This window comes from Amphiprion ocellaris, chromosome 9 (assembly GCF_022539595.1).
Source record: "Amphiprion ocellaris isolate individual 3 ecotype Okinawa chromosome 9, ASM2253959v1, whole genome shotgun sequence".
In the NCBI taxonomy this organism is placed as follows: Eukaryota; Metazoa; Chordata; class Actinopteri; family Pomacentridae; genus Amphiprion; species Amphiprion ocellaris.
In genome coordinates, this window is record NC_072774.1 from 7062497 (window position 1) to 7076694 (window position 14198).

The 14198-nt window shown below is 38.3% G+C and overlaps 1 protein-coding gene across 1 annotated transcript; it reads left to right on the forward strand.

Moving 5' to 3' along the window:
* The first annotated feature begins 1002 nt into the window (after nt 1-1002).
* ccdc12 (coiled-coil domain containing 12) lies at nt 1003-13871 on the forward strand. Its single transcript, XM_023275522.2, has 7 exons — nt 1003-1150; nt 5422-5495; nt 9700-9779; nt 11687-11748; nt 11830-11864; nt 11963-12039; nt 13532-13871. Exons 1-7 carry the CDS (start codon nt 1067-1069, stop codon nt 13609-13611), a joined length of 492 nt encoding a protein of 163 aa, XP_023131290.1. The 5' UTR covers nt 1003-1066; the 3' UTR covers nt 13612-13871.
* Nucleotides 13872-14198: the final 327 nt, after the last annotated feature.

Genomic DNA, 14198 nt, shown 5'->3' on the forward strand with positions numbered 1-14198 from the left:
CCATAGAGAGACAAAGAAACCTGAATATACTAATTTTCAAGAAGTTGAAATTTCTCATTTAAAAAATTACCCAAACTGATCATTCTGCAACTAATTTAATAGTTGACAACTAGTCGATTAATTGTTGCAACGCTGTTCTTAAAAAAGAAATTAAACTGTTTGCCTGCAATATATAAAAACATCTGATTTATGTGCCCCCTTGTATGTAATTTGGTGCCTTTTTCTGTCTCTAATGCATCATATTTTATTAAATTTATTCTATGTTTGCCATAATTTATATGTATATCAATATAATGGTAACATGTCATTTACTCAGTATTGTCCAAAACTGGAAAGTGCACTTTATTGCAGCACTTTCAGTTCTGTGTTAAGTGAATGGCTTGAATCTACTGTATATTTAATTTAGGAGTTATTTGGTCTCTTGATGTCCCACTAACATCTATTATACTTCATTTATCAGTTTGTAGATGTTATTCTTCTAGTTTTGTGGTCATCACCTTGTTAATTCCTTTAACACAACCAGGTTTGTGTTGTCACATGAGTGTTGATCCTTTGGAAGATGGACATAGTGAGGCTCAAGGCAGCTGTATTACCATGGCAATGGCCTACATTCCTCACCAGGGCCGGACGCTGTGACCATGAACAGGCGGGACAGAGTACCAGCCGGTCCTATGCATGACTGGTCTTTATTTACTTTAATGTATAGGCTTGATAATGGCCTCCAAGTAAGTTTCAGAAAGCTTTTCAAAGTCAATCTATATCTGCTGAAACTGAAATCAAGTCGATGATTATTCAATATATCAATATAACACTGACCTCTACATCAGCTGTTTACATTTATCCATTGGAAAACCCCATTATAGTAAAAAAGAACGTGATTTTGAAATAATTAATGTTTCAAATTCAATAATCTAAGAGTTTATTCTGAAGAACTGTCAACAAAACAACTAAACTCACATGATCAGGCAACAGGCCACTGCAATCGATGTGCTCGACGGACGATTTTTTTGTGATTCAGGACCGTGAATGGATCGCAGAGAGAATCGAGCGGCGTGTGGAGGTAAACATGGAGAAGAGTGTCGGCTCGCTTCAGGAGCAGGCTCTGAAAAGGAAAGAGAGGCTAAAAGCGCTCAGAGACAAACAGCTTCATGTAAGTTCGTTGTCTGGGGTGTTCTAGTTTCTGATAAATGGAACAGAGCCGATAGAAAACCTGTTATTTTGCTAATGAGATAACGTTAGCCGACTTAGCTTGGAGCTAACGTTAGCATATCCATGTAGCAGAACAATTCCTAGCTTGGTTCGTGGATTTGTTGCTATGGAGTTAGAGGATGTAGGTTTTAATTAAGTTCAGTAATTACTTGTTGTTGTGCTTTTGTGTTAACTTAAGCATTGTTTTTAAACGTATGCTAATTTCAGAAGCTAATTAATTCAGCCCCCGCGTCGTTGATCCAAGCTAATGTTGTGGCTAAATCTGAGCTAAAAACAATGACTAAATGAGAATATGTGACTGGTTTAGCTTGAATCCTCTGTTTTATTCCATGCATAAGCTGTACGTTGCATAATATTCTGTCTCTGCTTTGAACTGCCATGATTAAAAAAAAAAATCCTGCTTGACTATGATCAGCCTCAGCCACACTGGTGCTTTATCAGTTCCTTTATTTTCCCACCATCAACAAACTCATAGACATGTTATAATTCAATTAATTAAAAGCCACAGGTTCAAATGGGTCTCCACTTTTAAAGCACAATTACTGATGCAACTATTAATCATTGCATCGATCAGTTGTCAGCTATTGCATTAATTACCAACTTTTAGGATAATTGAAGGATTATCTACAAATCAGTAAATAGTGAGATACATGTTAATGGCCATAAAGAGACAACCTAACCTAGATTAAATATGTTAATCTTGCTTATACTAAAATTCTATCAATACTGACCAAGTGGCAACTTAAAGTTTTACTGGTAGGCTTATAAAACATGGCAAAGATGTGATACATTTTTAAAATATGATGCTGATGTTAAATAAAATTGAACTACAGCATTATTTAATAGCCACACCTCGTATATCCTAAATTGCAGCCATAGTGTTTTTCTAACTGCATTGTTTCAAATTGCAATTTTCATGACAGCTTGTTTTATTTTTCTTACCGTATGTATTGGGCCTTCATTAGTTGTATACGTCTGGGAATTCAATTAAATAAATAAGGATTTTGTCAAGGTGAGAAAACTAGTGTGAGGACATCCATGAATTTTTAAAAAGTTGGTGTTTAAAGAATGTGCCAGCTATTTTTTTAGATTCTTCCACACATTTGGTGCATTAAATTGAGTTTTTCATGTGTTTTCTGCAAAACTCTGTCCAGATGCGCAATGTTTAACAACTTCCTTACGCTCAAGAGTAGTGCTGGGCAATATGGAAAAAATCATATATCACAATATGGATTATTTTATATCACGATAACGATATATATGACGATATACCACAACAAAGTATGTTTTCAGTTATTCTCTGAAAAGTTTGACAAAAATTTCATTGCTTACTTTTCTCCATGAAACTTCAACCTGTTGCTAGGGCTGGACCCGAATATCCGGTCCCCATGGTGGTATGCGGATATTAATTTTGAGATCCGAATATTCGCCCCCTCCTACCTCCACCCCTACCCCCCGTGGGACGTTACGAACCGAGCTGAAAATTCGGCTCTTTCCTCCGTTAGCTCACCGCCTCCGACCTCACGGACCGAACCGAATATTCAAGTCATTCCTTCGTCCGTCCGTCAAATTCCTCCCCCCCGGACTTTAAGGAGGGGACCGAATATCCGGAGGCCAGAAACTGCTATTCGGGCCAGCCCTACCTGTTGCGCGTCCATCGCAAGGCACTCCTGAGTTAAGTAATGTAAAGCATGTCGCAAACCCGCGTGAGAATCAAAGAACGTAAAGCAGCGTCATGTCGCAAAAACCACAAGATGGAGTTTCTTTGCAAAAAAAATCTCTTTTTTTTATTCTTCTTTATTTTCACGTATATAAACTTAGAGTATGCATAGTGACAAGAAAACACTAATACAATCGTCGCAGGCTATTTAATGATAAATTTGCTGTAATGATAAAATTAGGTTAGAAACGATAGAAGAGAAATGGCACGATAGACACTTTTCTATCATTCTCACGATATGTATCGTCATATCGCCCAGAACTACTCAAGAATGGTTCAGAAGTTTACAATTAACAAAGCAAATCAAAAGAAATGACTGTTTGTGTCAGTGATCAATCTGGAAAAGCAGGAAATTGGAAATGAGGAGCACAGCGTGAGTGAGCCAGATCTGATTTGGTCTATTTGTGTTCAGCTGCCTGAAGGAGAAGAAGATTATCATCATAATTGTGGTTTGGGCTGAAAAATGTGCAAGAAAAATTGTGCTGTGATTACTTTGACAGATATTGCAATTGCAGTGTGAGTAATTATTTTAGTGGGAAAGCAAATTTTTACATTTCTCTTCCATGAAAAAAAAAGAAATCAAAATGAGAATGTGTTTTTTTGCTGCGAGTCTGTACGAGCAGAAAGGCTCCCGTATGTCCTCGGAATATGATTTACATACTGATGCACCACAGTGCTTTATCTGAGATGGTTTGTTGTGACACATTTGATATTTTCAAAAACTGCAACTCCTGTGATTTGGGTGTTGTCCTTGTCCATTTTGTAATTTTAATCATTTTCGATTAATAGTTAAGCTAAAAGAAAAAGACTAATTAGTATAAAAGTTTATTGAATAGTTAACCCAGAGTGAAAATACTGTAAATGGTACACAGTTGGGACTTGGATGTACCAGATAAAACACAATACAGAGTAGACGGTAGAGAAACTTTGTATATAATCAACAAAAACAGGAACAAACTGGACTTTTAGTAAAGTTTTTAAAAATGTGAATCTGCCAAAACCATTTATTACATCTGAAATAGAAAGCACACAAAAGAAGAATGGTTCTCTGTGGCCACCACCACATAAAAGCAGTAAAATTGAAGCCATGTGTGACGAACGTTTGAGCATTTCATTAGCATTTATTATCACGATGCTTCCTGAGCTAATTTTGGCCATGATTATTGTGCAGTGTCACATTTTGAGATCAACACAAACCTTGATTCTTGAACTGCAGGCCTGAGAGCAGGACCATCTTGTCACTGCTGCTTCTGTTGAACAGTTACAACATTGCACAATTATTCTACGCTCGATGGTAGCCTTTCAATATCTGATATGAATTCCTTTTGCGACGTGAAACGCAATTCTACGTGCATGCCACTGTTTTTGCAGTTAGATCAGAATGCATTTCACTGCACAGTTGTTGAACAGAGGCTCGCTACGTAGCTTTGCTAGATAAACGGTTGTTGACATTCCTGTAGCCTGTCGTTGTTTTCCTTTTGCGCTGCACTTCAAGAATGAGTCAGAAGCTTGAATTGTTCTAGCAGGTGAACAGGAAGCCTCTTCAGGAAAGTGCAAGCTGGGAGGGGTTCGATATCCTTTGTTACAGCTTTTCACTTGGGGTCGATATTTTATTTTTTTCTGAATTTCTTCCAGCCCGTTTCATCATTTATGTTCCCTGTTGTTTACACATGAACAGTGAAGTGTACAGCTCAGGCTGAAATGTGCTATTGCACACGTAACACGCTAGCTCTGGTTACAGCTAGAACATACTGAGCCTGTTTTCCTAATTTATTAGTTCTCAGAGTTCTTAGCTTCTAGATAGGGCAGTGTCAGAAATATTAAAGCTCACAATGCAAATTGGTTGTTTGACTGCCAAATGATGGGACACCACACAAGAAGCAGATGTTTTTTGTGTGCAAATGTTAGCCTAGTGTGCACGTCTTTACTGTGCCAGATCCAAAATGGCCTGTTGCGTACTAAAGCTGCAACAATTAATGAATTAACTGAATATTTTTCAACTAATAAATTATTTGTCAACTAATTTGATGAGCGATTAAGCATTTTTAAAAAATTAAACAGTCTAAATTGTCTGATTTCAGCTTCTTAATTGTCAGTATTTTCTAGTTTCTTTGCTGTTGTATGACAGGAAACTACATGTATTTCGGTTGTGGACAAAAATGCATACTTGAAAATGTCATTTTGGGATTTTTCTCCATATTCAGATATTTTATGGACCGAACAACTAATTAATTAGTCATTAAAATAATCGACAATGAAAATAATATCCCTTGCAGCCCTATTGCGCACACCACTACACTTCACTTCACTCCTAATAAGTATAAAATGCCATCAACACAACTTTAATCTGTCTTTAAAATTAGAATTATTTGTGATTATTTGATATGAGTGACAGAACACAGCCAGTTTATTGGTTCAGCAGTGCTATTTTTATTGTGAGGAAGCATGTGTCTACTAAATTAAAGTAATTTTGTGTAATGGTATTCTTACAGGGGCGAGATCAGGAAGATGGGGAGCCAGAGAACAAAAAAGCCACGCTGGAGGAGCCCACTGAAGAGAAGCACAGGTTGGTTCTGCTACACAACCCAGAAAAATGGTGGTTCAATTTCTGTCCTTTTTGAATATTTCTCATGAAAGCAAGTCATTCTAACTTCAGTCGTTGCTCACTATTGCTCACTCATTTAGCTGAGGCCTTATTAAGCTACACAAACGGAACTGAAACTGATATGGAAGCACATCATCAGAGCATTTATCTGACCTTTATCTAAACACCAGCTCATGTCTCGGTGCAGGTTGTGAGACTCGGTGTTTACCCTGGGCTGGATCACAGTCTCGTGCTATTAGCTGCTCAAATATCCTGCAGCTTGCTCAACGTCTGTGTGTTAGTTGGTTGGAAGGAGCAGCCATCTTTCCTGTCTTACAGGACCTTTTTTCCATTGTTTATATTTAATGACTGTGCAGTGACGGCACCGAGGGAGTGCCGCTGCGTTTCCTCCAGTCCAACAGAACAGATCTCTCCCATGAGAATGAAAAAAAAGCGTCAGGGCTAAGAGCCTATTTTAGACATTTGTCTGTAAACGGAGAGAATCAGTGTTGGATGCGGTTTGGATTTTTAATTTGCAAGGTCTCGACACTCATCTACTGAAGTGTGAGAGTGTAATGTATCTTGCGATTGGTATTAAAATTTCAGAAGAGATCAAATTACTGAACAAAAGCAGGTAAGAAGAAAACAATCAAAATATTTGCCTCAATCTATTTAAAGTAATGAAACTCCACAAGGCCAGGGTGTCAAAATAAACCGATCACGTGCAGGAAGGTTTTCTAATTCCTCCAAGCCTTTTATACTAAAGACACCAACCACACCGGGCAGCTTTCCCTGTTACATCTCATTAGCCGTTGTTCTGGCTGCTGGGTTAATTTTTATAACAGACAGATAATTAGATTCCTGATTCTTGGAAGCGGCAAATAAGATTAAAGGAGGCTTGGAAGCAGCTGAAATATTGTTGGTACATGTTACGTGTAAATGAGGGCTGATGGTTGTCTGCAGATGTTTTTGCTGTGGTGAATGAAGCAGGTAGCTTGGTGTCAGCGTAAACACTGGAACACTGCTGCGCCTCCTCCAAACATTCTGGAGAGAGCCACGATTGGGCAGCGCTCCGAATTTATCACTGGCTCTCTTTGACGGCACAATGTGCTTGAAGTGGAAATGTATAAACACGCTCCGGGGGTTTTGGAAGCGCAAGGCTGAGAGACAGTTAAGAACAAAAACCTTTGAAGGGGGAGAATTTACACATGCAGTCTGTTTGTTCTGTCTTTTGTTCTGTTGATGGTGGCACTTAAGATGGCACAATTCCAAGGGCTGCTCTGCATGTCTGTAGTTTAGTGAAAAAATCTTGCAAAACCAAATAAATTTTCCCCAGGAGATTTCTCCGGTGTCACACCAACAGGTTAAAACTTCCTGGTACAATCGCTGTTTGCTGTGATATTTATGGTCCTCTAACAACATGTCTTAATGGTATTGTTGACTTCTTTATATTTCCTTTTGTTTAATCTAATCTAATGACTTTATTGCTGTAAAATTTGCACTTTGGCTCACTCCCTTCAGGAACTTTATCAATTTTTTTTTCCTATTTGCACTTTACTCTTGCACCACTTTTATACCAGAGACACTGAACTTCTACTAAGATTTCTACACGTTATGTTGCTTAAAAAGTTTAAAGATTTTGTTAGACATATTCGTGCTTCTTAGAGACATTCATATCCTTTAATCCTCTGAACACCAGCCAGTTTCTGGGCGTTTTTTGTCATGTTTTTACTAATTTTTAAGATAAGATAAGGTAAACTAATCCTTTATTAATCCCACAGTGGGGAGATTGTAGTGTGACAGCAGCAGAGAGGATATACGCAGAACCATAAGTGACAAAATAAAAATAAACAAGGAATATTCATAAGTACGACTGATTCTTCATCATTTAGAAAATTCCTCGAAACATGGAATTATTATAATTTAGCTATTTTAGCTAGCCATATAGCGAAGTTACACTCTGCATTAATTTATTATGAAAAAATAAATAATGCCAAAGATATTTCACCATGCTGAATGTGTCTTCCAACAACTTGCTTCTCTGTATGCCATTTTTGAGCCATGCTGCATTTATTTTTTTGTTAAATTCTGTGTTATTTTTCCACAAGTCTGTTTTATTGTCTCAAAGGACAAATGGTTTATTTCTGATGATTTTTTAAAAATGAGATTTGTAGAATAAAGTGATTTTAAATAAACTGTAACCTAGATTTGCTTAATTATCCTGACAGAACTGCATGTCAACAATTCTCTTGATTCTTGTTTTCACAGCTTTTGGCTCTGATAATTGGTGTCATTTTTGCCATTTTTTTAAACTATAACATGCCTTTCAAACTGCTATTAGATTTTAGGATTTAGAGGGTTAATAGAGGGTTAATTCAAGAGAGCTGACTGAAAATAAATGGAGAGGAAAAGAGGGTTGATGTGCAACCAAAGGTCCTTGGCCAAAACTATCCAGAAAACCCAGGAAGAACTTGATTGAAGTGAGTGATTCCATGACACTGTGCCGTCTTTCTGTTGATTTCCTCACAGTGTGATGTTAAATGATGGCTTGTTGTTACTCCTGAAGTGCCTTCTGGCTACTCAACACTTTGCACACGTAAACTGTGTCTTCCTGCTTGTTTATAAAAGCATTTGTTTAATCCAGCCTTGTTTATTATATTAGTTTTATTTATATATGACAATATTCCAATTAAGCTCTCAGCCCCACTACCCACAGATGGGTTTAAAAAGCATATTATTTTCAAAATATTGCCAAAATTAGACCAATTTTTCAGAGGTAGAAACTGTGAAAGCAGTGAAAGTCATCAGCTTTTTACCTTCCAATGATCCTTGAACTGATTATAGGTGACACAATTCCTTTGGGAAAATGAACCAAGTCTAACTTTACAGCACTTTATTCTACATGTCTCATATATGAATTTGCCAAAAGTTAACTGTTTGTACGAACTAAATTTTTTATTTTTATTTTTTTAAATTAAAAATTCTGCGTTTCTCAACACAACTGAGAAACCATTAATGACTTGGCTACGACCAACCGTCACATGGCAAAAATTCTGGAATTCTGCAGGCAGTGTTTACACAGAACAGTATGTATGTGTATGGAAAGAAATGTTTGTAATATGTAGAGCCACCATTTTTTTTCAACTATTAGTACCTGTGGATAAAAAGTTGTACATTTTGAGCCCATTTTTTTTCTTTTTTAGATTTTTGTTAATGAAATAATCAAATAAATTGTATTTTTTTCTCTTTTTTTAATGGTCTTTTTCATTCTAATTTTGTCCTACTGTACAGAGGACATTTTTGATCTCTGTCTAGTTCTAGCCATGGTTGTGTTTTTTCCATAGAGGTGCAGGACTATATGTTGTAGTGAAAAATAAGCTCAGACCGACTAAAGATGTGACAGAAGCAAACAATGCCCAGAAACATATACTTAAAGTGAGATTTTATTTGTTCAGACCATTTTATTTCACTCCAGAGGAGTGCAATGAAGCACCTCTATTTGCTTGAAAGTTGATGAACTGGACAGACATATTGGGTATATTTCCCCACTGAAACAATCTCTTGAGGATCTGAAATGTGGGAAATAGAGAGAGAAAGATGCGTGAACCGAGAGTGGACCTCAGCCGGCCAACAGCAGAACATGACCGGCATTCCTGCCCATACCCATACAAGGCCTTGGTCTGTCTGCTGGCAGCAGGGCTGTGATGAATGTATCAGGAGCGAAACCCTCTCGAGCTCCGTCGCAAATCCACGCTGAGCTCAGAGCAGCTGATAATGCTCCCTCCTGCTCAGACAATAGTTTACCTCTGCCTCTGGAACCTCGGCGTAATCTGCGGAGATGTCGACCTGAGCTCGCCAAGAATTCCTCTGTGTCGAGATGTGATGAAAGGCTGCGTAATTCAACATCAAGGGAAGCATTCCTCAGCTGTTTGCTGCCCTCCTCGAGTCTGTGCCCAGGAGCAGGTGGAACATGTTAATGTTCGCAGGAATAAAGGGGGACATTATACCCGGCCTCCTTTAGACATTAGAGGTGCAGCTGTGCAGGGATTGCAGATGGTCTTTTATGCTTTTCACTCTCTGCTGGGATATATTTGCAGACAGTGCCACCTCCTGGACTGTCAAGAGTGTCTTGTATTGCTCATATCACTAAAAGAAGCCTCACATTTCTCTGTATTTCTGTCCTCAGAGAGCTGAAACTGAGGAATTATACACCAGAAGATGAAGAGCTGAAGGGGAGGCAGGTGCCCAAAGCCAAGCCTGCATCAGGTGAGAACTCTTTAATTATGAAGAAGCTGTGAGAAAACAATAACTCAGGTGTTGGTGTTGTATTGCCGTGCTGTTGCAGTGTTGTTAATATTATACCGTGGTAGCCTCCAGGAAGGTCATAGCTGGACGGTCCTGTTTAAATATTAAACACAGATCATCAGATTGGTGAAGGTTACTTTAAAAATACATTTTGCAGCAGTTAGGTGTCCTAAACTTTAGTAAAAAATAATAATCCAAGTAACACAGTATTAAAGTAATGTAACCTGCTTACTTTCCCATACTTTTGGATGACTTTGGTACTAAATATTCACATAAAGACAAGAGGAAGGAAATGTCAATATGCTGACTTACTGAAATTTGTGCTGTAATGTGTGCACTTGTGCTTGACAGGGTTGCCAACTTTCAGCTTCCAGTTTGAGTGAAATTCTGAGAAGTTGAGGAAGTGAAACTGATTTCATAGATAGGAGGTTTTATTATTAACTATTTTGATCATTTTAGTAGTAATTTGCGTAAACCAGCTCTATAAATATTGCAGCAGAAGAGATGCTGAATGATGATGATGAAAGTAAAAATTAATGCATTAATAAAATGCAAATGAATTATTTAATGCAGAATAATGCATTAATACTCATAATAAATAATTAACAACAATCTGGCCAAATCTGCTAGCTGTGTAGCAAACAATACATTTTTAGTAGTTTATTTATTATTTTCTATAGGTTGAAATATGTTTTCATTATCACTCCGCTACCTGTTGGTTATTTTTATGATTAGAGAGATCATGTTCGATCTGGGAAACATCTATACTCACAATATTGCCACTACTGCAGATATCCTTATGTGAAACAGTTAAACTGAAAAATCTCCTTAGTTAAACTCTGAACATATTTCAGTTTTTTGTTAAAGGATTGGACTTTTACAGTAAAACAGTAACAGTGTAGCCATCCCATAATAGACCACTTTTCAAGATACTGAAAGTGCTTGAGTTTCCAAAAAGTCTTAAAATGTTGAATATAGTCGCTATAACGGCACTTGGAGTTTGCAGCAATCTGTGAATGTAGTAGACAGATGAAAAATGCACAGAAAAATATAATGAAACATAAACATTTTTGTTGTTTAAGTTCACGTATGTCTATTCATCGATTCAGTCGCCAACCAAAATTTATATGAATTGAAAAACTTGGCTTATTGTGTCAAATATTACTATTTGACAAAAATGTAATTAATTAATTTCAAAGCCTGTAATAATTTTAATTTTTTTTAATTGTATCCCACCAATAAAAAAATATATGTCAGGGATAATTCATATCAATAAGGTGCCTAATTAGTGAAGTTACAGCTGTTGTCCTTTGTACGTAAATGCATGGACTCTGTTGATTGGAGAGATTCATGTGACTGCTGTCTTAATAAAGTCAGAGGAAATATTGCTACAAACAGCTGGAAACAACAAACTACATTTCTGATCTTGTTTTGTCAGAACTTGAATTGCATACATAATTGGTGAGTCTCGTTAATCTGACTCTGATTTCAATGCAGGAAAAACAAATTTTCATAGACGCTTCAATCTGTAATATGTGTGAAATTGTAGAGCGAAGTAAATGAGGCAAAACTCACAATGAACGTTTGTGTGTGCTGCTCCATAAAATGAAGGTATGTGAACTATGGATTTTGCGCTCGTTTGCAATGTTTATGGACCTGTGTTGGAGCTGCTTGCTTGGGCAGATAGAAACTGGAAAGTGTGAGAGTTGGCCCTGGTAGTATATCAGTCTTTCGCTTATTCAAAGATGTATTTTGAAATAGTTTTCCTGCCAATAATCCCAATTGTAATTAAACATATCAGTAATCTGAACAGAACATAATTATTTGCATATTATTTAGGACTAATGATTAATATTCTTTGTTTGCAGTGGAAGATAAAGTAAAAGACCAGTTAGAGGCAGCTAATCCAGAGCCCATCATTGAAGAAGTGGTGAGTTCTGCCTTCTGTCTCAATGATTTCTTTTATTTAAGCCCCTTAAGCTGTTAAATTCAGCTTCTTCCTTCTCCTCAGGATCTGGCCAACCTCGCTCCAAGAAAACCAGACTGGTAAGAGCCTTTCCAGCATCATTTCCCACCAAGTGTCATCATGAAACCTTTATGAAGATTTCTTGACTTTTTCTTTTCTTTGTAATTCTGACTTTCAGGGATCTTAAGCGTGATGTGGCAAAGAAGCTGGAGAAGCTGGAGAGGAGAACACAGAGAGCCATCGCTGAGCTCATCAGTCAGTATTTCCCGTTTCATGTTCTTGCCTTTTATCACTGAATATTTTTTTGTGAGATAACGGTGCCTGAGCTTGGCATGAATTATTAGGCTAATTGCTTTGTGACTCCCAGACTCTGCGGAGGCTTGAAGCTGTGTGATAGCATCAGCGGTGTGATTCCTCCACTGATGTATGATCCACATTCTAAAAATAGGAAACGAGATCTCAGGAGAAAGCTAAGCAGGTTTAACTGTAATAGGAGTTTTCCCTCGTTTTCAGTGTGTGACAGTGATTACTCTTTATTCAAAAGCCTTTAGAGCACCGTTAAAGCAATGAACTTGAGTGATAAGATTAATTAACAGTAATTACCCAGTTAAAATGCCACATGAAGCAGTTTGCATGTAAATATGAACAAACAGCAGCCTTTTATTTTGGTTTGAGCCCTCTGTGTACAGCCAGAGAGGATTACAGCTGCAGTGGGTTGTATTTTCTGTTTACTAACATGTTGTTTCCTCTGCATTGAACACAACTCTGCTGCCTGCCAACAGAATGTACCATCTGTGAGCAGCACATAACAAATACCAGAGCTGTTCTGCTACATGGTTTGATCCTCAGTGAAATCCTTCAACACATCCTTAGATTTGTTCATTTTCTTCTGCGTATCTGTGTTTGGGTCGCAGTGGTAGCAGGATAAACAGGACTTAACAAATGTTCCTCTTTCTTGGTTCCTCCTGGGGGATCATGAGGCATTCCAAGGCCAGATGAGATATGTGATACCTCCAGGGAGAGTTCCGGGTCTTCCTCAATAGGAAAGAGCCCAGGAGGCATCTTAATGAGATGAGCGAACCACTTCAGTTTGCTCCTTTTGACATGAAAGAGCAGCGCCTCTGCTAAAAGCTCTGTCCAGATTTACGACCTCCTCACTCTGTACCAAAGGCTGAAACTCATTTTGGCTGCTTGCATCTAATTTTTCCAGTCACTACCCAGAGCTCATGACCTTACGTTTGTGTTTGAATACAGATCGATTCATAATTAGCTCTCTCTTCACCACAACAATGTCCAAAGCTCCATTTTCTGTCACTTGTGAACAAGATACTGATATTTTTGAGCTCCTTTACTTGGGGAAGCAACTCACCCCCAACCCAGGGGAAGCATTTTATTATGTTTTGGAAGCAAACCAAGGTCTCAGTCAGCTGCAAACTGCCCCAGTGCACTCTGAAGGTCACAGTATCATTTGCAAAAAGCAGATATGCAGCTCTGAGGTTCCTGACACAGACGTCCTCCTCAGCCCTGCTGAGCCTTGAGATCCCATCCATGAATATTACAACCAGGGTTGGCAGCACTTGCTGAGTCGACTGGAAACATGTTTGTGCCAAGAATATGAGCACTGGCCCACTGTGATTAACTAAACCCGATTAAAATCTTTAAATTTTTCCATTCATAAAGGAAGCTTATGAGTGAAGGATGCAGTGAATGAATAAATCACACCGACTCAATGTTCGTGTCCGTCCAGGGGATCGTCTGCGAGGCAGCGAGGAGGAGTTGGCCGGAGCAGTGGGAGCAGTCAGAGGGGAGGAGGGAGACTCGGATTAAATCCAAGATGTAACAGGGGGGAAAAAAAGGAGACATCAACAACAACAGCCTCAGTTTACTGGGACTGTACATCACATCTGCGCTGTTGTACAGAGGCGGCTGTAGTCACGTTTCCTGTCAGCTCTTGCATCATTGTGTTATTACATGTGAATATGTAGTAATACATTCTGTATATGTGGATATTGAGGTGCATAGTTAATGCAATATTTTGTTGTGTTTTTTATATCATCAAGTAAAATATTGTGAGTTTTTAAAATGCCTGATAATTTTTGTCATGGTTTTTTTCGGCTTCTGCTTTAACTCATGGTGGAGAGTGTAGATAAAACCGTGACACTGGGTTGCGCCATCATCACACCCCAATAACAGCTTGAGAAAAACAGCAAAAAGCCCAAGGCATTGACCCGCCATCCAAACTGCCATGATCCCAGTTCGATCAAGTATCGGCAAGATGCAACCAAACAAGCCTTATCCATGGAGTTTCCACCCAGCAAACCACAGGACTCAGCTGCCAAACACCCCAGGATGCCCTTAGAGGTCCTGTGTCCTTGCACCACCGCTTCAGAATGGTTGCTCTTGGCAACACATGG